At 48.4% G+C, this 27,749-nt stretch overlaps 1 protein-coding gene across 1 annotated transcript; it reads left to right on the forward strand.

The window, feature by feature from the left end:
- The first annotated feature begins 277 nt into the window (after positions 1–277).
- Positions 278–27,512, forward strand: B4GALT1 (beta-1,4-galactosyltransferase 1). The gene is made up of 6 exons (XM_036403782.1): positions 278–548; positions 12,994–13,229; positions 20,252–20,439; positions 21,870–21,992; positions 23,492–23,596; positions 24,175–27,512. Exons 1-6 carry the CDS (start codon positions 278–280, stop codon positions 24,308–24,310), a joined length of 1,059 nt encoding a protein of 352 aa, XP_036259675.1. The 3' UTR covers positions 24,311–27,512.
- The last annotated feature ends 237 nt before the right edge of the window (positions 27,513–27,749 follow it).

The raw sequence follows: 27,749 nt of genomic DNA on the forward strand, positions 1-27,749 counted from the left end.
CCAGCGGGCACCGTGTAGGAGAGCCGGCCACGGCGAGCTGCGCTCACAAGGGCCGGCCGGAGGGGGCCCGGGGGACCCGGGCGGGAGGCCGGGGACGGGCGGGGATGGCCAAGCCGAGCGTCCCCGGGGGTCCCGCCGGCGCTCCCGGCGGCGGCGGGCGGGGCGCGGGGCTCAGGGCCGCCCCCGGCGGGCGGAGCCGTCGCCGCCCCCGCCCCATCCCCGTCCCCCGTCGGCGGTGCGGCGCGGGGCGGGCGGCGCTCCCCGCCAGAGCAGCGGCATGAAGGAGCCGTCGCTGCCCGGCACCTCGCTGCAGCGGGCCTGCCGCCTCCTCGTCGCCTTCTGTGCCCTCCACCTCTCGGCCACGCTGCTATACTACCTGGCGGGCAGCGCCCTGGGGCCGCCGGGCAGCCCCGAGCCGCCGCCGCGCCGCCCGCCGCCCGCCAACCTCTCGCTGCCGCTCTCCCGCCCGTCGCCGCCCGCCGCCCGGGCCCGATCCCCGCCCGCCCAGCCGCCGCCGGGCCCCTGCCCCGAGCCCTCCCCGCTGCTCGGTGAGTGCCGTCCCGGCGGGGTTTCGGGGGGACGGGCGGGGGCCCCGCCGCCCGGGGGTGCCCGACGCCGCCCGGGGCGCGGGGAGGAGGCGCGGGCGGCAGCCGGCGGGTCCCGGTGCGCCGTGGGTGCCTCGCCCCGGGAGCGGGCGCGGTGTGACAGCGGCGCGGCCGCTCCCGAGTGTGCCGGCGGCGGAGGGGGATTGTGGGAGAATCCCCGGGGAGCCGGTGCGCAGGGGAGCGCGGCGCCGATGCTGCCCAGGCACGGCGGCGGCGAGCGGAGCCCCTGAGCGCTCGGGAAGCGCTCCCACCCCGCCCGGCTAGGTTTCTTTCTGGTTGTCCTGGGGGTTGGGTAATTTCCTCTCGGAACTCTACCCAAAGTGCTGCTCTTGCGCAATGCAAGCTCAGGAGGGCTTTTTGCGCTATGCAGGCTTTTCGCAGCCTTTCTCTGTCGGCGGACCTGCTGAATGAGCGGAACGGGTTTAAAATGAGCTCCGAGGCAGGGTCATGAGTACAGTTGTTATGTATCCCAGCGGCGCTTTCCACTGAACATATTTGGTCCTGTGATGCAGTACCGTGATACGTGGCAGCCTGGCGTGTGTTTTATCTGCACTGGAGCTGTGCTCCCCATAGGCTTTTTCCACGACCGCTTGGGTGCTGGCATGCTGGCAGGATCTCGGCGGGTTTTGCAGCCTGCTGGTGGTCTCATTTTTACTATGTGATGACCTGGATCTATTTTGATCTGCTGGCTTTGTCACAAGGCAGAGCTAGGGACAAGGGGAATTTCAGATTTTTTTGATACCTTTAAAAGGCTCTCCCACCCAACTTGTTGCTTGTAACTGCTGCTCCTCGAACAGACACTCCTGTGCTGTAGGCAGGGCTGTTACCATGGCCTGCTGGCATCCCAGGTTGACAGTAGCCTGGCCACTCCTTGGGCCCTTGAGCCTGGGGGTAATCTCCCTCATCCACCAATGGGCCATTTCAGCGTAGGTACCTCTGTTACCAGACATCACACTGGGGAAAGAGACTTCAGAGAAGCTACCTGTGGTTTTCCGTTTACGGAACCGACAGAAAAATTCATAGTTTCTTTTGGTGCTTGCTGGTCAGCTCTTTATGGATCAATGCATCTGAATTACAAACAACTGTTTTGTTATTTTAGGAAGGTGGTTTTGAGGTCACTGAAAGAAACTGTCCTGTGTTTTGTGTTCTTGTTTTTGATTCGTATCTTTCGCTTTTTTCCCCTACATCACTTATGCTGAAAGTGGCTGTGCAAGCCTGTCCTCAGAGAGTGGATGTGGGAACCCTTTATGAATATGGCTTTACTTTGAATGGTCTCCACTTAGTCTGATCCTGTCAGGAGTGAGTCATGTGCTTTGGAAATGCCTGGAGTTTAGAGAAATGCTCTTAGTGACCCCAAGATTCAAAGTTTTATTGGAGTTAGTTGCTGAAGGATCATTTAAGATGTTTTAAATCATCTTTGTAGCATCTTCAGTGCCATTCACTGAATCTGCCAAAGATCATATGTGGCTGCTGGCAGTGGTTACAGATGGTCAACAGAGCAACAGGGCCATGGAAGAAGCAGCTCTTTACGATAGAGTAGGCAAATGTTTTCTACCTGTGTTACTTCAGTATTTGTGGGGTGATGCAGTCACATGCAGTCTGGCACTGTCAAGGCATCAAGATTTATAGCCAGCATGTAGGTGAGAAACTGTTTGTTCTTTTTTTTTTTTTTTTCCCTCTGTTCTTTTCAGGTTTTGGTAGCAAAGAGCATTTGTTAAACAATTGTATCATGCCTCTCACGTTGGTCAGAGCTGAGTCTGCCCTGATCAGCATCTCATGTGTCTCTAAGGCCACCGTGAAGAATAGAGGGTGTGCACTTTGTTGACACTTCTGATATATAATTTCCCCACGTAGAACTCAGAAATACTCCTTTTTGAGCTCAAAACTCACTTATCAATATGAACATAAAAAGCAGGAATCAACCTGTGATTCCTGTACTCCCATAAGCATGGGGAAGTGCTCTGATGGGAACAGGTAGCTCCAAAAACTCCATTTCCCCAACAAACCAACAATTATTGTAACATACATGATTCTGGGTTTTTTAATTTCCTGCCTGCCCCTCCCCCATCGTTGTTGGGAAGCATGTGATGACTCACACAGGATATGTGTGACTGAACTGCTCAGTCTTTTTGAATGGTAAAATAGCCAGGTACTCATTTCAGAGGCCCACAGATTTCTTCCTAGCAGTCTTTAGAGAGTAGTTTACAATCCCTGCTGTCTGGCTCTGCAACAAATGCATTAGCTGAATGAGGTTTAATCTCTTACCAGAAGCTGCCAAATTTTAAATGTGCTTTTATGGTTCACTTGCTGTTATTTATAATTGAAAAGAACAAATCAGGACTGGGGTAATACTATAATTCAGCTTCAAGCTGAAAGTCCTTAAAGGCTATGCAATTCTCTAATACAAGGTAATATAAGCATTTTGGATTTATGCTTCAGTTTAGAGCTGCATGCTAATGAGTATCTTAAATGGGGTATCAGGAAGCAGAACGTGCTTGCTGCAGTAAAATCTCAAGAATTCCGAGAAATTCTGGTTTCTCTGAGAAGCCCAAAAGCTACTAAATCCAGGTATTTCCTGCACGTGTCCATTCCCCAAATTGTTACATTCTTTAGGAGATGCAGACAGTATTGTGGTAGTGGTTTTGGTTGGGTTTTTTTAAATAAAAATTTGCTCTCTAGAAGTAGTGTTGGCCTAAGCACTTTCAAACCAGTCAAATGTGTTTCTTCTACCATTTCCATGTGGCTTTTTGGTATTTTGGTATTGGGGTAGTTACATGCCTGCTGGTTTAAGGAGGGTATGCACAAGGGGTCAAATTCTTCAGCTGAAAGATCCCTTTCCAAAAGAGCTCTTTTTAATGCAGTAAAAGTCTGCAAAGCTGAATATCATAGGCAGGCTTACCTATATTTCAGGGACGTAATTTTCAAGTCCTGCCCAGGTGAGTGCAAGTATTTATGGAGGTTATTTTAGAGTACAGCTGTCTCCTTAGCCAATTCTAACCCCATTTAGACACCAGATGTGGCTGGCATGGCAAACATAAAAGATATGCTCTTGCCATTTTGCCATGAGCATCTTCTGGGAAAGTTCACCCAAGTGTGGTAAATATTGCAGTCATATGTCTGTCTTAATAGCTTTTCATGCCCAGATATAAAATCAGAAAATTGATAACTCTGTACACTAGTAATAAATGGATATTCACAAAACAAAAGTATAAGTTAATGTATGAACCAGTGAATTGTCCAAAGGACAAACCACTAGAGATGTACTCATTTTCACTAAGGTTTAAAAATGGCTTTTTCCTGGGATACCATGGATTGGATTGGATTGGATTGGATAGGATTGGATTGGATTGGATTGGAAGGGACCTTAAAGATCATTTAATCCTGACTCCCTGGTGTGGGCATGCACACCTTTACCTAGACCAGGTCATTCAGAGATCCTTCCAACGTGGCCTTGAACAAACGCTTCCAGAAATGGGGCATTCAAAACTTCCCTGGGCAACCCATTCCAGTACCTCACCACTCTCACAGTAAAGAATTTTTTCCTAACATTTAATCTAAACCTGCTGCACTTAAAAGCCATTGCCCCTTGTCCTGTCACTATCTTGTCAAAAGTCCCTCTCCAGCTTTGTTTTCTCCCTAGAGCCTTGTCCTCTCCAAGCTGAACAGTCCCAACTCTCTCAGCCTGTCTTCATAGGGAAAGTATTCCACTCCTCTAATCATCTGGACTCACTCCAACAGGTCCATGTCCTCCCTGTGCTGGGGCCCCAGAGCTGGATGCAGGGCTCCAGGTGGGCTCTCCCCAGAGCAGAGCAGAGGGGCAGAATCCCCTCCCTCCCCTGCTGCCCACGCTGCTCTGGATGCAGCCCAGGACACGTTTGGCTCTCTGGGCTGGGAGTGCCCATGGCTGGGTCATGTCCAGCTTCTTGTCAGACAGCACTCCTGAGACCTTCTGCTTGGGGATCTTGGGCTTACAAGGAAAAGAACTCTTTCTCCAAGATGTCAAAGAGTTCTGGATATAAACTGGTGTTTCCCACTTCCATGTTAGTGAGGCATGTTTAAAAAAAAACAAGGATCGAAAGAAAAAACTCCTTTGGACAGCTGTCATTCAGGGAGGAGAGGACCTGTTACAGAGGCTGTTTCTTCAATGCACTGCTTCTGTTGCCTGTGTAGTCAGTACAAGCAGGTGCTCTAAACTCTTGGTGCTGAAGATAAGTGATGAGGGCTTTCTGATGCTTTGAGCCTGTAAAATCAGCAGTGATGCTTATGGTCTGTATTACAGAAGCGTTTAGAGGTTATGTGCTGCCTGAGATGGAATTAATAAATAATACCGTTTGAGGCCCTGTATATGTGGACATTTTGTGGGCAGAGGTAGAAGGTGTTTTACTGCTGGCAGAATCCTAGCAGGACAAAATTGGGGCAAGAGGGTGAAAACCTAAGAGATACTAAACCCACCATTTTTTAGGATGACTCCTAGTGCTGACAGTGCTGAAGGGATTTGGTAGGTGTGGCATGCCTGGGGTCTGGTCATCCTGTCACATTGCCCACCTGCAGTTGTAGGCCATCATCTTGCCATGGGGAGTTTCTGCCCCAGGAACTGGAAGCCTCTGAATCTGCGGGGTCACTTGCAATACCAGGCAGTGGAGATAACATTTGCTTTACATGTAGCATCTCCCTTTCCTCTCTCATCTGGACCTGCGTTTTTTAAACCTCTTTTATATAGCCGGTCTCTGTTCCTTCCTGCCTACCTGGGTGCTGGAGGCATTGCATTGCTCACAGACACAAGCTGGGGTTGTGTTGTGTCCCTCTACTGCCTTCTTTTGAAAAAATAAAACAGAAACTCAGAGAAGATCATGGAGAGGGCAGGGGGAGGGGGAGATAACGCATGAATCAGTTTGCTCAAATTTAAGCTTTCTTGGCTTCAAAAGAGAGTTTGAGAAACTGTTAAATGTCTCCCAAGAATATGCTTAAGATGTTTGGCAGGGAGCAGATGTGTGATCCTGGCAACACCACCGACAGCTCACAGATCTGTGTGGCAGGGAGCACATCATATCTCTGAAGCACAGGCTTCCTTGGCAGGCAGGGAGCAGCTTCTGTGAGGAAAATACCACTAGCATCCTCTTATCTGATCAAAGTGGAGGTCAAGGAGTGTTAATTAGGCTCACAAAGTAGCTTGGAAAGGTATTGTGCTGTGCTCGAGAGCAGCTGTTTCAGGGACAAAGCACAACAGACAGAGGAGAAAAGGAAAGTTTTCTGTCTCATGCATGTAGTGTTTTATAACATGCTTGTCTCTCTGCCAGCATTGATCTGAAGCAATAGCTAGTTTCTTTGGAGATTGGGCCAAGTTTGTGTTTGGAAAGAGACAGATAACTTGCAGCTTCCAAAACTGCCCTTGGACGCAGAATTCAGTTAAGCTGTTTCACTTTCCTCTTCTGGTGTGGAGCATCCTAGTCTGACTTCATTCAGCAGATAGGGAGCATTGTCCCTGTCTTGAGGGCCATCCCCACCCCGAAGGGCGGGGTGCTGGAGGTGCACAGTCCCCAGCAGGGAGGTGCTCTAGGTCTGATGGCCTCACACACAAGCAGGAGGTGCTGGGCTGCACAGCTCACCTCCTTTCCTCACCAGTGGACACTGCTCTCCAGCCAGCCTCTGCTCTGCTCCCTCCTGCACACCCTTCTCTGCAGGGCAGAAGGGGGATTTGGTTTTGGGGACAAACCCAGCCAGTCCATAGCAATACTGCAGTGAGGGGGCCAAAGATTTGGGGTGTTGGGGCATGTGGATGGAGCAGTGTCAATGTTCAGCTTGCTCCTGTTTCTCCTGAGTTTCTCTGAGTTGGAGAAGGTCTTGTTGCACAGCCTGTCCCCACTGGATCAGTATTTTCTTTTGTGCAGCCCCTGCCTGCAAGGACAGGTGCCTGGTGAGCCAGGCGTGGATTGCATTTACAGTGCAGGTGCTAATTTCACTGAGGAGTGGCCATGACAAGGGGCATGACCAGACACAGCCCTTCCAGCAGGCTTCCAGCTGCTGCTGAACTGCCCGGAACTCGGGGCAGTCCCCAAGCTTTTGCACATGTTTGAAGGAGATTTGCTTTTGTCACCTCTCCCACCTGGGGTGTCATTGGATTTGCTTTGAGGGCAAAGAGACAATTTGCCTGCAAACCTGTCCTGCTGAATCTGGAAGTGGCCCTGTAAAGGCCTTTATGGGATGGGTTCCCACAAACCTTTGTGCTCCAGGGGAGCGAACGAAGCAGCAGCCATCTCTCCAGGCATGCAATGCCCTCCTGCTGTCCTCGCCAGCAGCAACCCATGCTTTTGGGGTGCACAAGCACTGGCAGAGTTTCAGACAGACAGACCTCCACCCCACCTGGCACCCGGTGCTCCTCCACCTATCTGAGGAGTGCACCCCAGCCCTGAGGCAGTGCTGGAATCCAGGTGCACATGCCACAGGCAGGATGGGATGGGGCAAGGGAGAGGGGCTGCAGAGATTGCCTGATGATTTGGGGCTGGCCCTGGCAGAGATGTCCCCGAGATGCCACTCGACCTGAGAGGGCTCCTGTCCACACATCCCATCCTGCTGCATAGTGGGGGGTTTGTGGCTGATGGCTGCTCAGCCTTTTTCTGATCCATGTTTGTTTGTTTGTTCGTAGTTTGCTGTTAAGAGAGCCTGGAATTTAATTTTGTGGTGGGTGGGAAGAGCTAATGACATGCAGATTGCCTGGCTCAAAGGCAGACAGTTCAAAGCCGCCACAGTGAGCGTGCACTGGATTTGAGCCACCAAGGAGGACTTTGCTTCTCTCCCAGAAGTACCCTCCATCAACAAGACTGTCTCCCTTTTTTTATATTTTGTTCTAAAGATGCCACATGCTAGTGTCAGTGCTGGGGATTGGGTTAACAAATTTTTTTCTCTGACTGTAGTTGCTGTGTTAATCAGGCGGACCCAATGTTGCCAGCACATGTGATGCATCCTCATTTTTTTCAGCCTGTTTTCCTTTGGGGTCCATAGTTGCAGATGCCAGACCATGTGCAAGCCTGCCCAGGACAGGAGATGAGCCCATGTAGCAGGCTTCCCTTGCCGTGGCATACTTAACATCTGTGGGGATATGCAACTTCACAAGTGTAGATCAGCCAAATGAAATGTATATCAGCCTTTGGGAGGGCAGGTTTTTGGGGTTTTTGTGACTAGGATATTTCTAGAAAGACCCAAGGAGTTTTTTTTCTTTAAACTCTCCTAGGGGAGCAATGGCTGGAGGCAGCAAGAGGCAGGGACCACTTTGACCAGTGAGTTGCATGCCAGGACATGGCTGCTTGGGAGACCCAGGTGGGCAAGGGACATGGGGGCTGCCCAGTCCCCCATTATGGGCCTGAGCCATGACTTGAGTCTGTCTGGTGCCATCTGAAAAGCTGCTGGCACAGCTCTGAAGCTTAGCTGATGGGAAATGATTTTAATTACCTTAAGAGGAAATGACTGCTTTGCCGAGCTGCGGGATGCAGCTGCCTGCCTGCCCTGGAGCTGCCGTGTGAGGCTGGGGTCTAGCCCTGCTTCACAGCCTGGGGTGGGGGAACTTGCTCTCACATTGTCTGGGGTGGAGCTGATATTGTTTTTCCCCGCCAAGGCGAGCTTGGTGTGGCTGATGGGCCCTTCCTTCCCTTTTCTGTTGGGGCCCTGAAAAGAGAGGGTTGTTTGTTTTTTTTTCCTCTCTTTGAGCTCTGCTTCTCTTTTCCAGCATTTCTTTTGCATGAGGATTGTCTGAGTGTGGCAGTGCGGGCATGCTCATGGCTCAGTGGATGGAAAGCAATGCCCAGCTCTCAGCCAGGGTGATAGAAATGTTCTTTTTGGCTCTGTTCGGGGAGAGCCTTTTTCCAACTGCTATCTGTTTTTGCTTTCATTTTCACTAAACTAAATGTCTGAGGTTGATGCCTGGCTTAAAGCATACAGGTGGATTTTGCTTGGTTTCCCAGCGAAGCTCTCTGGAGGGTGATTCTGGATGGCTGGATCACTCTTCAGGCCTGTCCAAGAGACTAGTTTACCTCCTTCCTATTTCCTTCTCCCAGGGCCACACTGCCTTCCTGAAGAATAGAGTTCCCCCAGTCTGTCCTGCCTGAGTCCCCCAGGGCTGCCCTTTGTGGCAGCAGCCCTGTTTTGTATCCCTGTTCCCACCTTCTTGGATGGAGTGTGGTGTCATCCCGTTTGCAGCCCCTGTGGGGGATGCACAAGTACACTTCTGGCCCTGCAAGGCATTGCTTCCTGAGTTTTCCCAACACTTCTAGTATTGGGGAAGTGTTCCTTGAGGCCTCCCTACATCACTCCCTTTGGTCTAGGGAGGCTAGAGCAGTCTCTAGATTTATTATAATATCAGGCTGAGTGGATTCTGGGCTACTTGTGTGAGGGTCCTCTCATTTTGGCTCAGCAGGATGAGCACTACGAGGGCTGTGTGCTAGCAGCCTCAGATGGCAGGAGGTTTAGGTGTTGTGGCAGGCATGGCCATTGGGAAGTCGGGATGGGGCAGTCACTGGCACTGTGGGACAGGCTCTTGGAGCTCCAGCACTGAGCTGCCTCTGCTTTTTGAAAGCCTCACTTTGTGCTTTGTGTGAGAAGCTGCTTCCAGTTTGTGATGGTCCCTGGCTTTTCCTGTGCACCTTCCGTGTGAGCAGAAATGCTTCTGAGGGTCAGAGGTGAGGGGCAGAAGTGGGTTGGCTTTTTTTTTGGTGTATCTTTCTCTTACCCTGCCACTGCCAGCTAAAGCCTCCTTTTACAAACTCTGAAATGTTTTGATGTGATGCTGTGCTTTCGTGTTCTTTTGCAAGCTTCCTGCAGTTGCTTATTTATGTTTTTGAGATTTTCTTTTGCTAAAAATATGCAGTGGAGGCTCATGAAGCTGCTCTGTTGAAGCTTTGTGATGCTGAACCCAACAGAATTTCCCTACAGATGCTGAGCTGCATGGGTGACCAGAGTTGTGAGTCCACACAGCGCTGTCACGCCTGTCTGTTCTTAGAAGGGACTCTATATACACTGACTCCTGTGTCAGGCAGTCAGCTTGAACAGAATCAGAAAAGATTCAGATGGAGTGAATCGAGCTGGAAAGTTTACCCAGTAAACATAGATAGGGACACCATTTTGACAGGTGGGACAGCACTTGCAGCAGACTTTGCATGTTTTCTTGGCATTGCAGATTACATCCTGAGTCAGCATCCCTGGGAAACAACAGCCCGAGGGCTGCCTGCTATCCAGGTAGTCAGATTTCAGTGAAAATGATTTAAAATTAGTAGTTGGAACTGTAACTCTATTAACCAGTTGGAAAGCCTGTGCATTTGTGGATTTGGTTTTGGCCTTGTCCTGCTTGGGAAGTGAAATGGAAGTGTCAGTTTGCAGTGGGTGGTATGTTGCTGCTGCTTTGTGTCAGCCACATGACTTTATGAAGTCGAGTTTGTTTTAGTCATTCTGTATTTCAAAACAGCCTATTCAGCTTTTTTTCTGGTTTTGTATTTGGTGAATGTATTAACTGAGTGATTTGTGTCCAGCCTGTCTCAGAGGCGCCTGCCTTGCCACACATGGATGGCACTGGTGCCTGGGGACTTCTCACTGACCTAGGTGTTGGCTGCATCCCTTAGGGCAGGATTTGTGAGAAGGTGTGCTGCCCTTAAAACTGATTAATTAAGCGGGAGGTTGGAGCAGTAGAGATCTCACCAATGCCTTTCAAGACTATGAAACTGTTAAATCTCTGCCTTCTGCAGCCGTTTTTTACAATGAATATGCTTTCTGCTCCCATCTTTTCCTTGCCAATGTTCCAGTCTCTGTAAGGCAAGCAAGAGTGAGTGCTGGCAGGATGAGTGGTCTATGTTTTGCCTTGGGGGGCTGCTGGATGCCAGCCAGTGAAATGCTGTTTGCAGTTCCAAATGCTTGTGGCTGTCCTTGCCCAGTTGGAGCTCACAAGTCACCAGTGGGAGATTTCCTCTGTAAGTTCACCTAAATGGCAGACTTTCATTTCCTCCTGCCTTACTCTGAGTCGGTCCAAGACATTAAAAGAACCTTTGTTTGTTAAACCAGAAAGCATTCTCCAGTCTGATGGGGCTCACAGTTGCTTCTTGGGAGCAGCAACTGGGAGAAGAGTCCAGTAACTGTGAACACAGAGCCCAGCTTGTCCCAACAGGAACAGGCTTGTTTGATGGGACAGCAGCCACACCCAGTGCCTGGCAGTAGACTAGGCTGGCAGGGCCCTGTGAGGGGGTGTGCTGCTTCTGCCCCTCTGCTTCCTGCAGCATCCCAGCGGGTCCTGCTGCTGGCAACCAGGGGCAAGAAGGATGAGAAAATAAAGTTCCTGGGCACAGATGCCCAACAAAATCCCATTTGCTGGCCGTCAGAAGTTAGGTGAACCATGCAATGCCCTCTGCTGTTTAAAAATCACAAAAGTGTAGCATTAGCACTAGCATCCTAGCTCTGAGTGCTAGTCTCCTAATGGAGGTGACACTCGTGGGCACAGGGACGGCAGGGGGAAGTGGGTTGGGGCCAGAGGCTGTTTTGGAAAAATGCTCCCCACCGTGGTGTGGAAGCAGCCCCCAAATTCAGCAGAAGTACGAAATGTACTGTCTCCCCCGCCTGCCACCTCTGGCCTCATTGATATGATGCCTGTCCCACAGGCACGAGGATGGCTGTGCCTGGCTCCTGATCCTGTCGCCACTGAGCCCCAGTCCCAGTCATTCCACTGCATGTTCTTTCCTGCCCCAGTTCTTCCAATTTTTGCCTCTTCCTCCTGCTGCAGAGCACCTTCTGAGCTCTCCCTGTAAGCCACATTTAGACTTCAGAGCAGAGAGGCTTCAGCCCTGGCCCTGCAGCTGCAGGGCAGCATCCACAGGGCCCAGCTTGTACCACGGGGCAGAGAGGATGCAGAACTGGGCACAGGGGTCAGCTGTGCAGCTGAGAATTGCTGGGAGTGTGGGCAGACTGATCCCAGTGCCCCTGGAGTCTGAGAGATCACTGCCTTCTCCTTGTGTGAGAGGGAAACTTGCCTGTTTAACCAGTGCAAAATGCAGAGATCAGGAGATCCCTTTGCATCCTGCCACTGTGTAGGTGCTATGCAGCAAAGCTTCCCTGCTGCCCCTGGAGGTGCACTGAGCACCTCTGCCAGCTTGGCCAGTCTCTTCCTTGTCCTCTCCAGTGTGAGTGAGCACAGGTTAGTGAAGCAGCACAACCAAGTTGCTTCTTCTAAATAACTAGGGAATGAGCCATGAGTCTGGAGAATCATTTCTGCTTTTTTTACTAGTCACATGTTTTGGAATGCACAAGGTTGATTGTGGTGCCTTTTTGACTTCCATAAGTCACTTGTGCTCCTTCCCAAGGGGCTCCCCCAGGGCAGAGTGCCCCGCTTTGGGGACCTGGGGGTCTCTGCAGCAAATGTGAGGCAGTAGCACTGGTGAGGTAGGACACTCAAACACACCCAAATGGAGGAGAAGGGGAGGGCACAGCAGCCAAATCATTAAGGGGTGATCCTCAGACTGGTATTTATGGGCTGATGCTTTATGCCTTATGCAGGGGGCCCTCAGCAACGTCCCCACTGCAGAGTTTGTGCCAAGTGCAGTTTGTTGACTGGCTGGTGCTGGAAGCAGGACGTGGCAGCAGGAGAGGCCTTTTCTTGGGCTTCCTTGGTGAGTCATTCCATTAGTGCTGGAGCAGCTGGAAGCAAATAGAATGGCCAGCCTGGCTGTTCTGAAAGGGTTTCTCTGGTGCCACCTGGACTTCTCACTTTTAACCTGGTTTTGACACATTGTTTCAATGGTTTCAAAAGTTGCCACTTTTGAAACCATCTACAGGAATTGCCAACCTGTATGCAAATCTGGATATGGGGATTTTTTATCATTGCTATTACAGAACTTCTAATTAATAAGTGGCATGTCTACAGAACACCAAAAATATCTCTAAGAAAAAAAAAAGCAGGAAGGGGGTTTTATTCACTTTGCATGTAACCATCCATAGGTGATTTTGTCAGTAGGAGAGCAGAACTATTTTTGAAGCACTTGACTCTTGGGCTGCCTGAGGTAGGTGGGAGCCCAGGGGGCAGTACTTCAGGCTGGTTTTGTGGTGCGTGTGCCAGTGGGAACACAGCTCCTGGTTGGCCACACAGACTGTAGGACTTGCACATCTCAGTGTCAGTGACTGGGTTCTGATGCCAAGAGCACACATTGTTTGTGGGTTTGCTCTGACTTGGTGGTGTGAGGTTGCTTTGGGTATGGATGGTTCAAGCTTCAATACCTCCAAGCACTGATGGGATTGTGTTTGGACCAAAAGCTCTGTTTCTTAGAAACCAAACCCAACCAAAACCCTAATATGTGTAAAGGATGCATGTTCAGAGAAATAGATTGTGTGTGTTAATTTGCTTTGTGCTATGACTCTCTTCCAGTTGGTGCACTGCGTGTGGAGTTCTCCCAGCCTGTAAACCTGGAAGAAGTGGCAAGAATAAACCCACAGGTCAGAGCAGGAGGTCGTTTTGCTCCGAAGGACTGTGTAGCACTTCAGAAGGTAGCGATAATCATACCGTTCAGGAACCGAGAGGAGCACCTCAAGTACTGGCTCTATTACCTGCACCCAATTCTCCAGAGGCAGCAACTAGATTATGGAGTATATGTTATCAACCAGGTAAGATGCTAGAGACAAGCTTTCACACAGCTGTCACAACAGTGCCTGTGCCCCTTAAAATAAAGGAATGGCTGCTTTTCTTTGAAAAGCAGTAGGCTGGCAGGCAGGAATAAGGTTGCTTAAAAAAAGAAAAAGAAAAGGAAGAAAAATTTTGCTTCAATGCCTTTGGTGGAAAACCCGAGGTCCCCACTTCTGCTCAGGTGCAATTCATTCCTAAGAGTTTCTGCTTAAAGAAACCACTTGGTGAGGAGGAAAGAATTCCTAATAGTATAACCCAATTAATTACCTCTTTCCATATGTTCTTTTTTCCCAACTGCTGCAGGAATGGCATGCAGAGATTTTAAGGTGACAAGTTGGTATTAATGCCTAGTTTGGTAGTAGATGTGCCATAAGTGTGCAGGATTTCACTTTATCGAACACCTTCTGTTCATGTTAGTGCCCAAAGTCAGATGGAGAAAACAAAGCTGTGGCAGTGGGGCAGGTAAGTGGCTGCCTTCAGGGAAATAGAAAAGAAACAAGCAATCATGGAGAAGTTATTGGAGTTTTTGGTTTTGGGGCTTTTTCTTCTTGCTATCTGGTGGCCTTCAATCTGCCTTTCAAAAAAAGAAAGGCATAAAAATGCACATTTCACTCAAGACAAGCTGTCTTACTTTATAGCATAATGGTGTTTAGATAAGTGAGTGTTGTTCACCCTTAGAAAGGCTTAAAATGTGCAGGCGTTTGTACAGGCTGCAGGGTGAAAGGGCAGATGCAATTCTGAGAGCCTCAGCAGAGACCACCTTCTGGACAATTCCACTGCAGTTTCTCTCTTGGATATGTATTTTTATTCTGTTTTCTCAGCTCAGTAAGAACTGAGATGAAATAACATGCTTCTTTAAGTGTTAACTCCTTAAATTTCTGCTTGGATCAGCTGGTGTGTTTGGGCATATCAAACACCATGAATATTTAAAATGGTCACCCAGGTGATGAATTTCATCACAGACTTGAAAGTAGGGGGAGACTTATCCCAAGAGAGAAAACTGATACTCCATTACTACAATTTCTCTTGCTTTGCTCATTTCCAGGGTGCCAGAGGTCAGGACAAAAGGGATTTCTGGGGAATTAGCAGTACTTCTGCAGCACAACGGCCAAGAGGGTTCAGTGTCTGCATCTGACTGCGCTTGTGGCCTGGCAGCCACACTGCTGAGGACACAAGGCATCTCTGCAGCATGCAGACAGGCGTGCTGTGCCCTAGAATTGAGCCCTGTAAGGAAACCCATCCTGTGGAAAGCAAGGAGAGCTGGTGCTGCTGTGGTGCAGCAGCACAGGGCCAGCCGCAGCCCTCTGTGCTTCGGGCTGCGTTTCCTTGCCCGTGTGAGTTGCTGGTGCCACGGGGCTGGCTGAGCCACAGACCCTGCTGGCCAGGGGTGCAGGTGGTGCCTCCCTGCTCTGAGCACGGCTCGGAAGCAGGAGGGTAGTGTGGCACCCAGCAGTGGCCCTGCGGTGGGGGCTGCTGCTTTCCCAGGCAGGTGAAGTCAGCACCAGCTGTGAGAGCTGCCTGCACGTGGTCTGGGGCATCGCTTGTGAGAGAGCAACCACCCCCATTGTGTGCAGCTGGGGGTGGTGTTCCAGCGTGAGGAAAGCAGGGCTGGTGCCCCTAAAGGCAGGCAGTGTCTGAAGCCTGGTTGGAGTCCCTGCTGCTGCTGTGATGGTGCATGCTGGCTTGCATTGCCCTGTGTTGCTGGCTACTCCTCTTCTGTGGTCCTGTTCTCCAGCACTAGGGCTGTGTGCTTTACAGTTAACTCTCACAGAAGTTTCTGAAGCAAATGCTTTTTCTTGGGTGGGCATAGTTTGAGTGAGAGTGAAATGCAGTGCACAGGGTATATATGCCCTGGCCACATCCAGTAGATATAGGTTAGCAAGTAAGACTACTTGATTTGTAAAGTAAACATTCTCTTTCTGCATGCCTCTAATAAGCTGTGTCTAGAAGTGGAGTGGCCAGTGGTAGTAAAACCACTGGATGCATCTTCCAAGGGTGAGTGGGAACACTGAATAGAGAGAGATACAGAAAATGTATTAATTCTTCCAGAAGTACAGTAGGAAAACAGTCTTATTTCTCTGCTGTCTTGACAATTGCTTTTCTCTTTTTCTTGTCTGTCCTTCCCTTTGCATCTGCCCTCCTTTTTTTTTTATTTTATTTTTCCTTCTAGTGGGGAAATATTACCTTTACTTGTTAATCCTGTCTATATCAAAGCAATCACTGAAGCAAGGAGAATTACTGTGTGATCTGGTTCTTACACGCTGCCTACATGCTCTTCTGTGCTCCGCATCTCATAGAAAGAAAGAGGAGCGCTGAGCCCTGCTACTGCTGCACTGGTAATGTCAAACTTCTTCCTTTCAGCGCAATGTGTTTCTGTCACGAGTCCATTGTGTCTCCTCCGTGCTGTTCTTGCGTGCCTGAATGCCTCTGAGTAGGACTTGGCTGAAGTCAGGGGGATGATGTTTGTAAAATGTCTGGTATGTAACGGGAGCCAGTGGAAAATAATGTATTGTGTTTCACCTCGCACACTCTACCCCTAGAAAAATCCAAACCCTGTGCATTGGAGGATTTTTCAGGTAAATCTGAAGAGGACACATGGCTGGGCACGCTCTGCCCAGGGCCCATCAATACCCCACAAGTGACAAATTTGCAGTGTCTCCCTGAGCCTTGCTTACTCCCACCCTTATCTGTGTGTCCTCCCACACCTGCGGCCACTGCCAGGCGGATGCTCAGCTCTAGAAATTAATCTTCTCACTGCATTTCAGCCCATGCAAATGCCCATGCAGCCAGACAAAAGTTTGAGAAAGGGAAGACTTAGCCAATTCCCTGAAACTGGGCAGTTGTTCAACCATTTTCCACTGGCCCCTGGTGCCATTTGCAGTGTCTTGGTAGCAGTTTTCCAGAGAGGTGTGTGCGCATGTGTGTGTGAAGTGGTTGGGGCATCACTCTTACTTGTGTTACTTTGCAGGGGGTATCAGGTTTGTGGGCAAAGGAAGGAATTGTGCTCAGCTGCTGCTTACCCTTGCAGTGGCAGGGGAGGCAGGTTTCAACTGTGGCTGCTCTCTCCCACTGCCCAGTGTAATAGTGCTGAGGCCTCAAAACACCCTGTGACAGAGAAACACCAAAGTATCTCCTGATATGGCTCTGGAAATTTGTTTCTACCTGGTCAAGTCCACTGGAGGAAGCACTTCCCCATGGATATGGCGAGTGTGGTTCAGGCTATCTCAGTGTATTAGCTAGCAAGCTCCCACTGGGGGTGATGGTTCTCCTCGTTGGCCAGAAACATACAACATACATCCTCACCATTACCTCCATGAGATCTGATGAGCGTAGGATTCAGGTGACAGAGATGCAGCCACATTTCATCTGTGCTGTCTGCAAGAGGAATCACAAAGCTGCCTCCTGCATAGATGTAGGAGGCAGAGCAAAGTCAGGACATGTGGCTTCTTGCTGGTTTGTAACTTCTTTAGTTTGAGTAACGATTCCAAAAACCTCAATTTTTTTCTGTTTAAGCACTGAAAAAAAAGGAACCCTGCCTCCTTTGGCAGATCTGGGTGAACAAGCCAGATTCAGCTGAGGTAAGGGATGGGAAGTAAAAAAACCTGGATGTTCTTCTGCTCAGGCTGATCATTCACCTCCTGGTGCAAGAAGGAGTCAGTGTTAGACCTTGCAGGACTGAGGCAGCAATTTGTTCTGGGAGTGACAGAGAGAGTTAATTCATGAGCCAGAAGCAGGTGCTGGGCACCAGCACTGAACTCAGACGTGGGTTAAATTTCAGGACAAGAGAACATTGGGACAAAATTGTCAGGAAAAGAAAATAGCAAAAATGTGCTTGGATTACATATTTTCTGTCTGAAAGCCTAGGAGAGCATGGAGGCTATGTCTAGAGCTTGACTGCATTGTCTAACTAGCAGTCCTCTGTGTGCTGCCTCGCTCTTCAGGATAATGCTCCTCTGTCCAAGCAAGTCCAAGCTAATCCATTTCTTTGTGACAAATAGCAGCATTCATGGGATGACAAGCCACTAGGCAGAAGCGAGGGATGGAGGTTTTTTCAGCAGTGCTTTACCTGCTTTCTCAAGGCTCACCGGCAGGTACTGTGCTCTGTGCTGACCTGGAAGGAAGTTTTCACAGCTCTGGTTTGTTGTTTGGTTGTTTTTCCAAAATGCCACAGATCAGTCAAAGATTGAAGCGTGCATGTGAGTTTTGAGAGATATTTGAATCTCAGATACTGCAAGCACGCCAGTGCTTCCACATTGCCTTAGGTAAAGAAACAGAGCTTCTGCAAAAAGCAAAACCTCTTGTCTTTTTTTGTTCCAATATACTGTGTTAAATCCCCACATACCTTCTGGGACAGAAAAGCAACCTCCTGCCTCAAAGCAGTCACAGTTGGTAATGGTCTTGCAAAGTTTGCTGCATGAGCTACATGCTCACCCTAAAGTTAGTAAAAAATGGCTTGGAGAGAGTTCTTTGTTTACTGTATAGGCTGTGATTCCCTTCTTGCTAGTCTTTTGGATGCCAGACTGTGAAGCTGCGGGGCCATTTGGGAGGAGAGTGTCAATGCCCACATGAAGTGTTTGCCCTGTGTCCTGTCCCTCTCCGTGCACAGTGTGGGCTCCAGTGTGAGCTCTGCCAGGGTCCCATGGGTGGGGTGGCAGGAAGGGTCCTGCATGCTCTCGGTACAAAACTCTCTGTGCTTTGAGATTTTTTGGGGAGAGGTTTAAAAACACTGCTCCTTGTAGCGCTGTTATCCCCATGTGTCATCCAGAGGAGTTAGAGGCTGCCTGAAGGCACTGGTTAATTACAGCTAAGCCTCTGCTGGTAACAAAATTGGTGCCCTTTGCCTTGAATTTCATTAGGAAAAGAGCAGCCAAAGGGTATGAAATGAGGCCCCAGCAGTTGCTTTGAGGTGTGAGCACACTGCACTTTGCACCAGCACCAGGTCGAGTCCCCCTCAGAACCTTGGAGCCAAGTCTGGGTTTGGTGTTGTGGGACCTGAGGAGTGCTGGGCAGCTTGGGCTGGCAGCAGCCTTTGCTGGGGAAAGAAAATCCTCCAATCTTATGACCTCAGTTGCTTCCTTTCCCCAGCCTCTTTGTTCCACTTGCCTTCATTTTCTGTACTTGAGTTTTCACTGCTCTTGCTTTATGCATGATGATGATTGTCCACCCACCACCTTATTGTTGTGTGAACCCTTTTGTTTTGGGTGAGGATGCTAAGAATTTGCTCAGATCCTCTTCCATGAAAGCTTACTCCTCCCTGTGAAGTCATTTATGCCCAAGGCAAGGGAGTAATGCTTTTGAAAACTGGTTTGACACTTGTATTTTAAAACCTTCATTTGGAATATACTTGGGGCTGTTTCAAGAACCTGCATTGGCTCTTCAGCAGCAAATCTGTTAATTAGTCTGGATTAAATGGTTACCAAAATGATTGCTTATTAACCAGATAAAGCTGTTACAATGAGTGTGGTGTTTCAAGCTGCTGCTCCTTGGGCACAGTATTTTATCCATCCTTGATTTGCATCCCATGTTGGGTGTGGGTAGTGCAGGGTAGGGGGACAGCTTGCACAGTGGGGGAGTCCTTTGTCTTAACACTGCTCAGAGAGTGTGGAGGACTAAAAACAGAATGGATTTGGCAGTCTTGGTTTCAAGGTTGGCAAAACCCTTCAATCTCTTTGAGTGATGCCCTGTGAGTTTCTTTCTACCTGCTCTGTTGCCTTGTACAGGGTTTGGGTTTGAAGCTGCTGCAGAGTGGGGTCTTCAATTGGAAATCCTTACTCTCAAACCACCAGTATTATTGGGTTTTTTGTATGATCTTTTAGCTAAAAAGCTAAAGTACTCAGTATTTTGTGAGCCTGTACTTGTGCTCAAATCCACATGTGCTTTTGAAATGTTTTTTCCTGAAAAGGGCCAGATAGGTTCTCCTCAGGTGCTTCATTATCTGGGGAGGAAAGTAGAGATTTTCCTGCCCTGTTTTTTGCCCGTCCCTTCATTAGCTGTGCTTGCCCTGAGATAAATATGCCCTGCTGTAGTGTCAACTCTTTTCAAGTCCTTCCCATCATGGCAAGAACCTTCCTGATTGCATTTCCCCCCATCTGTCAAGGCCCCCAGGAGAGATGAACAGTGGTGAAGAGCTCCAGAGAGGGGGATGTGCCACTGCAGCAGTGGCAGCATCCACCTCTCCAGCTGCAGCCCTTTTGGGAAGCAGCTCATGCTGGCCTGCCATGCAGTAAACAAGGCTGTGTCACAGCCATGTGCCAAACCTGCTGCCCAGAGCCCAGGGAGCAGCCTGCTCCTCTGCCTTCATGGCTGCTCAGGGCTTGGCAGAGGGTCAGAGGTGAGCAGCAAAGCATCAGACCTTGGTTCCTGGTGCCATCTCGTGCTTTGCAAATCAGGTCTGGTGTGTTGCTCAGCAGTGGCTGTGCTGCAGTCTCACAGTCATGTTGTGGCAGAGCTGAGGAGGAGGGTGCTGAAATTCTGGCCACAGCAGGGTTTTGGTCCATGGTCCTTGTCATGGCTGTAAGTTAAAGCACTGCCCATGTTTCTCTCTGCAGCAAGAGTCCCTTCTTCCAGAGGAGCTCACCTCTTTTTGCTTTTCTCTGCTGCTCCAGGAAGCCCCACCTGCTTACCCTGTGTAAGAAAATTCAATCCTTAAATGCCTGTGCATGGAGTGGGACATAGGGACTGCTTACCATTGGATCAAACCTGCCCTCCTGGGGGCTCCCACCAAGAGATGGGAGCTGAGCTGGGTCCAGCCTTTCCTCAGCCATTTTTCCTGCCCCCACGGTTTGCAGCTGACCCAAGTGTCATTGTTCCACAGGCAGCATTTGGGGTCTGCTGCAAACATGCCGTGGGTGCTGCAAGAGCAGTGCTTGGGCTTGAGCTCAGTCTGTCATCAGGGCATGTCAGCCCTCTGCAGCAACACTGGCATCTGGCAACAGGTAAGAAACTGCTGATGTCAACTGTCAAATCTAAGTCACTTAACTGTTTTTATTTGTTTTTAAATTAGGATGGAGAAGAAGAATTTAACCGTGCTAAACTGCTGAATATTGGATTTGCAGAGGCCTTAAAGGAGTATGACTATGATTGCTTTGTGTTTAGTGATGTAGACCTCATCCCAATGGATGACAGGAACACCTACAAATGTTACAGCCAGCCACGACACCTCTCCGTATCCATGGATAAATTTGGATTTCGGTGAGACGCCTTTTGGAGTGGCATCTGTTTCCTAATAGCACTGCCAGCCTAGCAGGGCAGGCGCAGTGTTACACATCCCCACCCACCACTGAAAGCATGGGAAAGCATCTCTCCCAAAAGCCTGTCTTAACCTGCAGGGCCCTGCAGGGAGCGGGTGGCTGCAGGGGAGGAGGGCAGAGAAATGCAGCTGAGGACTTTATTAAAATTCACAGCTTCTGGAAGGTGAAACGAAGGGTGAGGAAGAGCTAAGCAGCCTTCATTTTGCAGATGCCCACATATCCCTTCTTGTGTTTCAGTCTAGGAGCTGGAAGACAGCTAGTGTTTCCACCCAGTCTGAAAAGTGAGACACTCTCACACACTGAGAATTATGTGCAGCTTTAAAAAGACTGCATCAGACACTATTTTAAGAGCAAGACAAAAATTTTTTGGCTGTTTGGTTTTATGCCACTGAGAGACCTGCCCTGGTACATGAGAGCAGCACAGACTGAAACTTCTTGCAGCATATATTTGGGTTTAGCAAGCTGTTCTGAACAAAAACGTGTCTTGCTTTTCCTTTCAGTTTTGGTTGTTTGTTTTTTTCCCCTGTCCCAAATCCTCAGGGAGGAGCTTAAAAGCTCATCTATAAAGTGAAGACTGGTCGTGACCCTGTGGTGGCCAGTAGTGCTAAAGCTATAGCAGTGGTGGTGTTGGCAGGGTCTGTGCATGTCTCCACTCCAGACCCAAGCCCTGCTTCAAGCAGGACTGCCACTGTCACTGCAGCAGCTGCAGCTCTTTCTTGCATGGAGGTGAAGCTTAAAACAGAAATGCATGGCCCTGGGGATTTCTCTGCTTGTTAAAGCAAAGACAAGTCTGTACTACATCCTGGTGATCCCCGTGTGGACCCTCTCCTTATGCTCTGGGTCTGAATTTCATCTGTCCCCAGTCTCGTGGTGAATTGTCCCATTTCAGGTGGGAGCTGGTTGGCTTTCTGTGTGCAAGGTCACACTGCCAACTCAGTTTTGGGCTGCAAGCTTCCTTTCAGGGCACTGAGGAGTGTGAAGGTGAGCAGTAGAGCTGCACAAGGAGAAGGCTCTGTGGCATATCCAGTGTCTGTCTGAGCTCTTGCCACTCCTGTGGCATTCATGTCACGTTCGGTGAGGTGATATGCATTTCAGCCTGTCCCTTGAGGACAGTGTACTGCTTAGTAAAAGGCTGCAGCTACTTCCAGTTGCAAAATACTTCTCAGATATATTTGGGACTGAGCCCACCAGTTCCCTCTCCCTCAGCTGAGTCCAGAGTACCACAACACATGGCTGCTTCCTGTGGCAGGAAGGTGCCTTGCAGTGGATGTGGGCTGGGTGAAGGGCAGCAGCAAGCCCTTTTCAGGCAGGCAGGCTGCCCCTTGGCTAACACCCTCTTCTCCTCTAATGTGCTCTTTTCTCTGCTTCCAGGTTGCCTTACAATCAGTATTTTGGAGGCGTGTCTGCCCTGAGCAAAGAGCAATTCACAAAGATCAATGGGTTCCCAAACAATTACTGGGGCTGGGGTGGTGAAGATGATGACATTTATAACAGGTAAATAATTTTTCCTCCTTGGCACCCTGGGGTGCGTTCAGGGTGGGGATGAACACAGCCCTGCTGGTCTCACCTGGGTGTGGGAGGACATGGGGTGTCTCCAGGCAGAAGGTGAAGGTGATGTGTGGGCAACCTACTGGCTCAGTGAGAGCATGTTCCTGCTGGCACCCCATTTCTCAGCTCCCAGAGTGCAGTGGGGAGGGGCTCTAGTTGGAAAAGTCACACCCCTCTCCCTGCCATTGTTCATTCTCCCTATACCCTCACCAGTAGCACCCACACCAGTGCACTGGCTGGGGCAGTGTCCTTCTGGTCTCCCAGTACTGGCTCAAAGAAGGGAATTCAGGACATACAGCTTAAGGTGGATGAGACTTTGATCAACCTTGCCCAATGCAACCCAAGATTTGTTTGGGTCTGCAGCCTTGTAGCAGATCCCTTTGTTCCCAGGAGAGTTCCACTTGTCGGGCTGTCTGTATGATGCTGTGAGCCATGTGAGCTTCACTGGAAGGAGGCTGAGCAAGGCTCAGAAGTGCAGGAGAGGATGAAGGTGTTCTCACAGGGCAGACTGAGAAGACCAGGGCAAAGGATGAACGTGCTACCTTTCAGCTTCACATATCCACAGCATTCACTGAGAGAAATCATCATGAGGGGCTTGTATTTGGAGGCCTTCTTCATGTTTCTCAGTATCAAAACCACTCTGTGATCTTTTCTCTGGGATTTCTGAACTCTTCTAGGCTTCAGAAAAGGTGTGTTTAAAAAAAAAATTGTATCTTCCTGAGGTTTTGCACTTCTGTTTAAAAAAAGAAGAAAGGGACAGCTTTCCAGTAGGGCATTCAGATCAAGGTGGCAGTTCTTTCTTTTGGGGGCGCTCAGGTTTTAAGGAACAGAAGATGCTACAAAGAAGTGAAAAGAGAGAGGTAAACAAGAAATTAAGTATTTTTCATCACTGATATCTATGAAAAAACTCAGCAGGTGCTTTGTAGAGAGCATGCAAACAAAGACAGGCTGCCCCTCACCCAGTAGGTCTCAGCTGGTGCCACTGTGACTCTGACTATGTGTCTGTCTCCTTTATGCTGTGTCACCACCATTCACTTTGGTTTCCCCCAACACTGCAGCTTTAACATCACAAGAAATAAGTGCTCCTCTGGCTCCCATCCAGATGGGTTAAAAAACTAGATGACTCCCACTCAAATTCGAGTCTACAGCCTGTACCAGGGCTAATGTGGGTGTTGGGTGTTGTTTGGAGGAGATGGAGGTGTAAGTGAGGGTGTGGTGAGCTATCTTGGTGTTGGCAGGGGGAGGTCTCTACTCTGTGTGATAGATAGTGTCTGTGTGGAGAAGGACTGGCTTTCCTTCCTTGTGTCGGCAAGCTTGGGAGTGCGTTACTAACATCCCTCCTCAAAACCAACCAAAAAACAGTAGGTAAAACCAGTGGTTGTTTGTGGAAGGTGTGGCAGAGCATCCCACATCCTTTGAGTGTTTAATGTACTCGCTTTCTGCAGGCTGGTGTTTAAAGGCATGGGGATATCCCGTCCGGATGCGGTCATTGGGAAGTGCAGAATGATCCGGCATTCCCGGGACAGGAAGAATGAACCCAACCCTGAGAGGTGTGTCTCACCCTTCCCCACATCAGGTTTAGGGGTGCCTCCTGCCCTTGCTGCTCCAACTGCTTGGCCTTCTCTTTGCCAGGCACAAAGGTCCAGTGTGGAAAGGCTGCAGCCATCTCCTTGCTGACTGAGCTCTCTGCTCCTGCTCTGTCAGCTGCCACCTTCCCCTTCCTAGTTTATTATCTGTTTATACACCTTTTCACCAACATTGCACTGTGGCACAAAGGCCTCTCCTGGTTTTATATTTCTTAAATGCAGAAAAATAGATTCTGAGCAATTGTTTCCAGCTTGTCTTTGGGGTATAAACCTCTGCTCTAGTTCAGAGCTGGAAAAGGACCTGTGTGATTTAAAAGCTTGGCTGCTTCTTCCTAGCTAAAATTTGACCCCATAGGAATGCATTGGCCCATTGCTCAGGCTGGCCAAATGTGGGAGTTTATGGCACTGATACTCAGGTTTTTCTTGAAACACCTGCGATGCTGCCTGAGAGGCATGCAAAGATCAGATTGTTTAAACATTTTTCCTTTCTTTCCTTGTTGTCTCCATCCTCTCCCCCACTTTTTTTTCTTCCCTTCCTGCAGGTTTGACCGAATTGCTCACACACGGGAGACAATGAATTCTGATGGCTTAAATACACTATCCTACAAGGTGTTAAGAACTGACAAATACCCTCTCTACACAAAGATCACAGTGGATATTGGCTCCCCCAATAGCTAACATCAGAGACACAACAGAGACTTGCCTATATTGCCCAGGATATCTGGCCTCACTGATGCATTATATGTGCTGGTTTTAAAAGAGTTGCAGTGAACCAAAAAAAAAAAACGGCCTCTTTTGGCATGCCAAAGTGTCTCCAAATTGGTTGGACAAGTGCTTTTTAAATTTTTTTTTTAATTTCAAACTTGACTTTACACAACTTTCTAGCTCTCCGTCGTTTTGTAAGTCCAGAAGCTGTACATACGAGTTGTAAATAGTTACTTTGCCATAAAATGTTGAATCTGATTTATTTGCTGCAGTACTCCCCATGTCGAATTAATTGCTGGACTCAAAATTTTCTGATTATGACTGTGATATATCAACAGTTACTGCCCATGATATTTGGTATTTTGAATGAGGTGTGTGCAGGCATTCTTTTTAATTAATTCCTGGTTTTACTTTATGAAGGACTGTAAAATGCTGCTAAAATTGTCCAAGTTTACGCTTTGCATTAGATTTTTTTAAATGGAGACAGCAAAATACAACTTTTTTCTCAGAGTGACCAAAACATCTCCTCTATGTGCAGAGCAGGTGTTGAACAATCAAGTCTGGATTCAATGAATGTCATTATTTGTTTTAGTTTCAAAGGAGGCTTTGAGTGAGTTGACACAGTTTGCCAGAATTTGTGGGTAAGCTCCCTTCACAGGGTGGGAAGCTATACAGATGACCTCTCTAAAATCTGCTGGCTTCAGATAACCTTACTTCTGGATATGATAGAGATGATTTGCTTCAGCACAACACCACCTGGGATTTTTTTGGGGGGTGGAGGAGTTCAGAGAGGTGTTTGCAGTGTTGATTTGTCTTTTGGGTTTTTTTTTTTTTTTCCATGAAATAAAGATTAATTTCATTGCACAAATAAATTATGGCCTTAACATTTGCTAACACTTGTTAGCAGTGTTGGGAAGTTACCACGCTATTTAAGCATTGTCTGAAGCTTCCTAAAACCAAAATTTTCTCTTGCAAGGTTGTGCATAAAACTTGAAATCTTTTATTACTTTTGTTGTTGTAACATTTTAATAACTTTTAAAAGCAATTTGTGTATCATAAGCAGTATATTTAATGCCAGATTAAAGTAGGGTGCAGCGTAATAGGATGTGATTCAAAGCCTCCTTTATCTTTAGACGAGTAGGCTTTTCATGTGCATCATTATGTATAAGCCATGTATTTTGTTTGCTCTGTGTATTTGTCTATTAAATCTCCTGCGGTGCTGAGATATTCACAGCAGGGCCGACATCCAAATGATTTTTCTTTGCCTAAAGCCTGTTTGCAATGTGTGTCCTCCCTTCTGATTGTCTCAGGCTTGAGGGGCATGCACATTCTGCAGTACCATTTTCTCTCAGTGCACCAGGGCACCACCTGTACAGACCCTGCTTCTCCTTCCCTTGACCGTGTGTGAAAGCCTCAAGCGCTGACACCCAGGGAGCTGGTTTAAGTGATTTTAAGCTCTTGCCAGAACTCAGAACTGAATTCCTTCTGGTGAGCACTTTGCCACCAGCTCTAACCACTGCAATTTGCACTTCCTTGGCCTGTGCTGAAGGTTGTTAAAATCAGGGACACTTCTTGTTGTATTGGGGATCAACTTCAGCACTGCCTTTTTTTTTTTCTTTTTTTTTTTTCCCATTTGTTTGGTTTAGTTTGTTTTTTTTTGTTATATTTTTTGAGACCTGAAGGTTTTGCTGAGCCCTTGCACTGCAGGGGTGGGATCCTGCAGGGGCCAGATAACCATGCATTTCTTCTTAGGCCAGCAGTGGCTCACAGGATGCAGAGGGGCTTTAATTGCTAGATGCCTTTTCAGTCTCACTTTGGAGAAGTCTTCACCTCCTTTGGTTCAACGCTCTTTCTGGCTAGACTTGCTGCCCCAGTCATGGTGGGAGCTACAGCGAGATGGCCTTGCATGGAGCAGGATCAAAGTGCAAGGAAGGAGGCTTGTGGTTAAGAGCTTATCTCTTGTGCTTATCATTGAATATTTAAAAAAAAAACCCAAAAATACAATTGTCCTTATGGCGGATTAGGCTCCAGGTCTTAAAGATGCAAGAGAGTACAAGAAGATGTGCTTTACAGAAATCAGGTAAAAAGTCTCCCTGTAAAACATTGGTATGGGTGTAGTCTGTAGCAGTAATGGAGACACAGGAGAGAATTGTTTTTAAAATTTTTTTTCAAAGTTGCCTTAGAAAGGAGGGCTGCACTTCCACAGGCAGCAGCAGATAACCAAAAATTTATCAAGGCTTCACTTGAAAATGCCGTGTCTTTGCAGAGAGCACCTCAATTTTGTGCTGAGCCTTTTGTAAGTCGGAGTTGGGACCTTCAGCTGTACTGTCTATCTGCTATCAGATGGGTGGGGGAGATGCTGGCAGCATTCCTTGCAGTGAGATTCTTTGATGGTTAGAAAAAAGTTAGTGCAACAACACATTGTTTGCCTGTATGCTGAAATTATTCAATGTCATGGAGGTGGGATGAGTGCTTGTTTCTGGCTGTTGGGATCAAAGGTTTCTACAACATGTGCCTTGAAAGAGAGAAGAAATGGAAACTGGAAAATCAGGAAACCTGAAAACCCTTTTCAGCAGAGAGATTGTAGTAGTGCAAGAAGCTGCTGCATAGTTTCTCTTCCACTGCTAAAGCCACAAGCCATGTAAAGAACTGAAGCCACTTTTTGTAGCTTATGTTGCCCTTTGGTGCTGACCTGTGATTTCTAGATCTCATTGTCTCTGTGTAAACTCTATATCAGTCAAACTCATTAAATGCTCTTGACTCGACCTGGCCATGAAATTTCTCTCCCAGGGATTTTCAGGGGCCACATCTACAAACACTCATGTTGCACCAAAGCCAATTCCGACTGTGTCCTATGGTGGGTGGTGTTTTTTCCTCTCCCCTACTGGTGAAAACACTCAAAGTGATACTGATTGTAACTAATGGTTGAAACCCAGAAAAACAGCTTCAAAGGAAACGCTAATGCTTGGATTCTTTGGGATGACTGACTGCTTGTTAGCATGAGGGAGGTTCCTGATATGCTGCTTTCCCCCAGGATGCTACATGTATACTGGACTGCCTTTGAGTTTCCTGTAGATGGTTTTGCTTTTGCATTCTTATCATTTATATATCAAGGGATGTAATCCAATGTGCCTTCTTTACTATTGATGTCAAATAAAAATATTTTCAGTTACAACGTTTGGCAGCATTGCTCTGGGTTACCCCTCTGTCTTGGTGGGTTTCTGGCTCATGGGGTGGACTAGGCTGTGCCTTAATCTCCATGCATTAACTTTCTCCAGCTTTTCCTCCCTCTGGCTACTTCCTGAATTAATTTCTCTGTGCTGCAAATTTTCTGCCCGTTAGAGACACAGACCTAAGAGTCCCCAGATGACACCAGAAAACTGTAAGGTGGTTCCTAAATCTGGGTAGGGGG

The sequence above is a fragment of the Molothrus ater genome, chromosome Z (genome assembly GCF_012460135.2).
Source record: "Molothrus ater isolate BHLD 08-10-18 breed brown headed cowbird chromosome Z, BPBGC_Mater_1.1, whole genome shotgun sequence".
NCBI classification, from domain to species: domain Eukaryota; kingdom Metazoa; phylum Chordata; class Aves; order Passeriformes; family Icteridae; genus Molothrus; species Molothrus ater.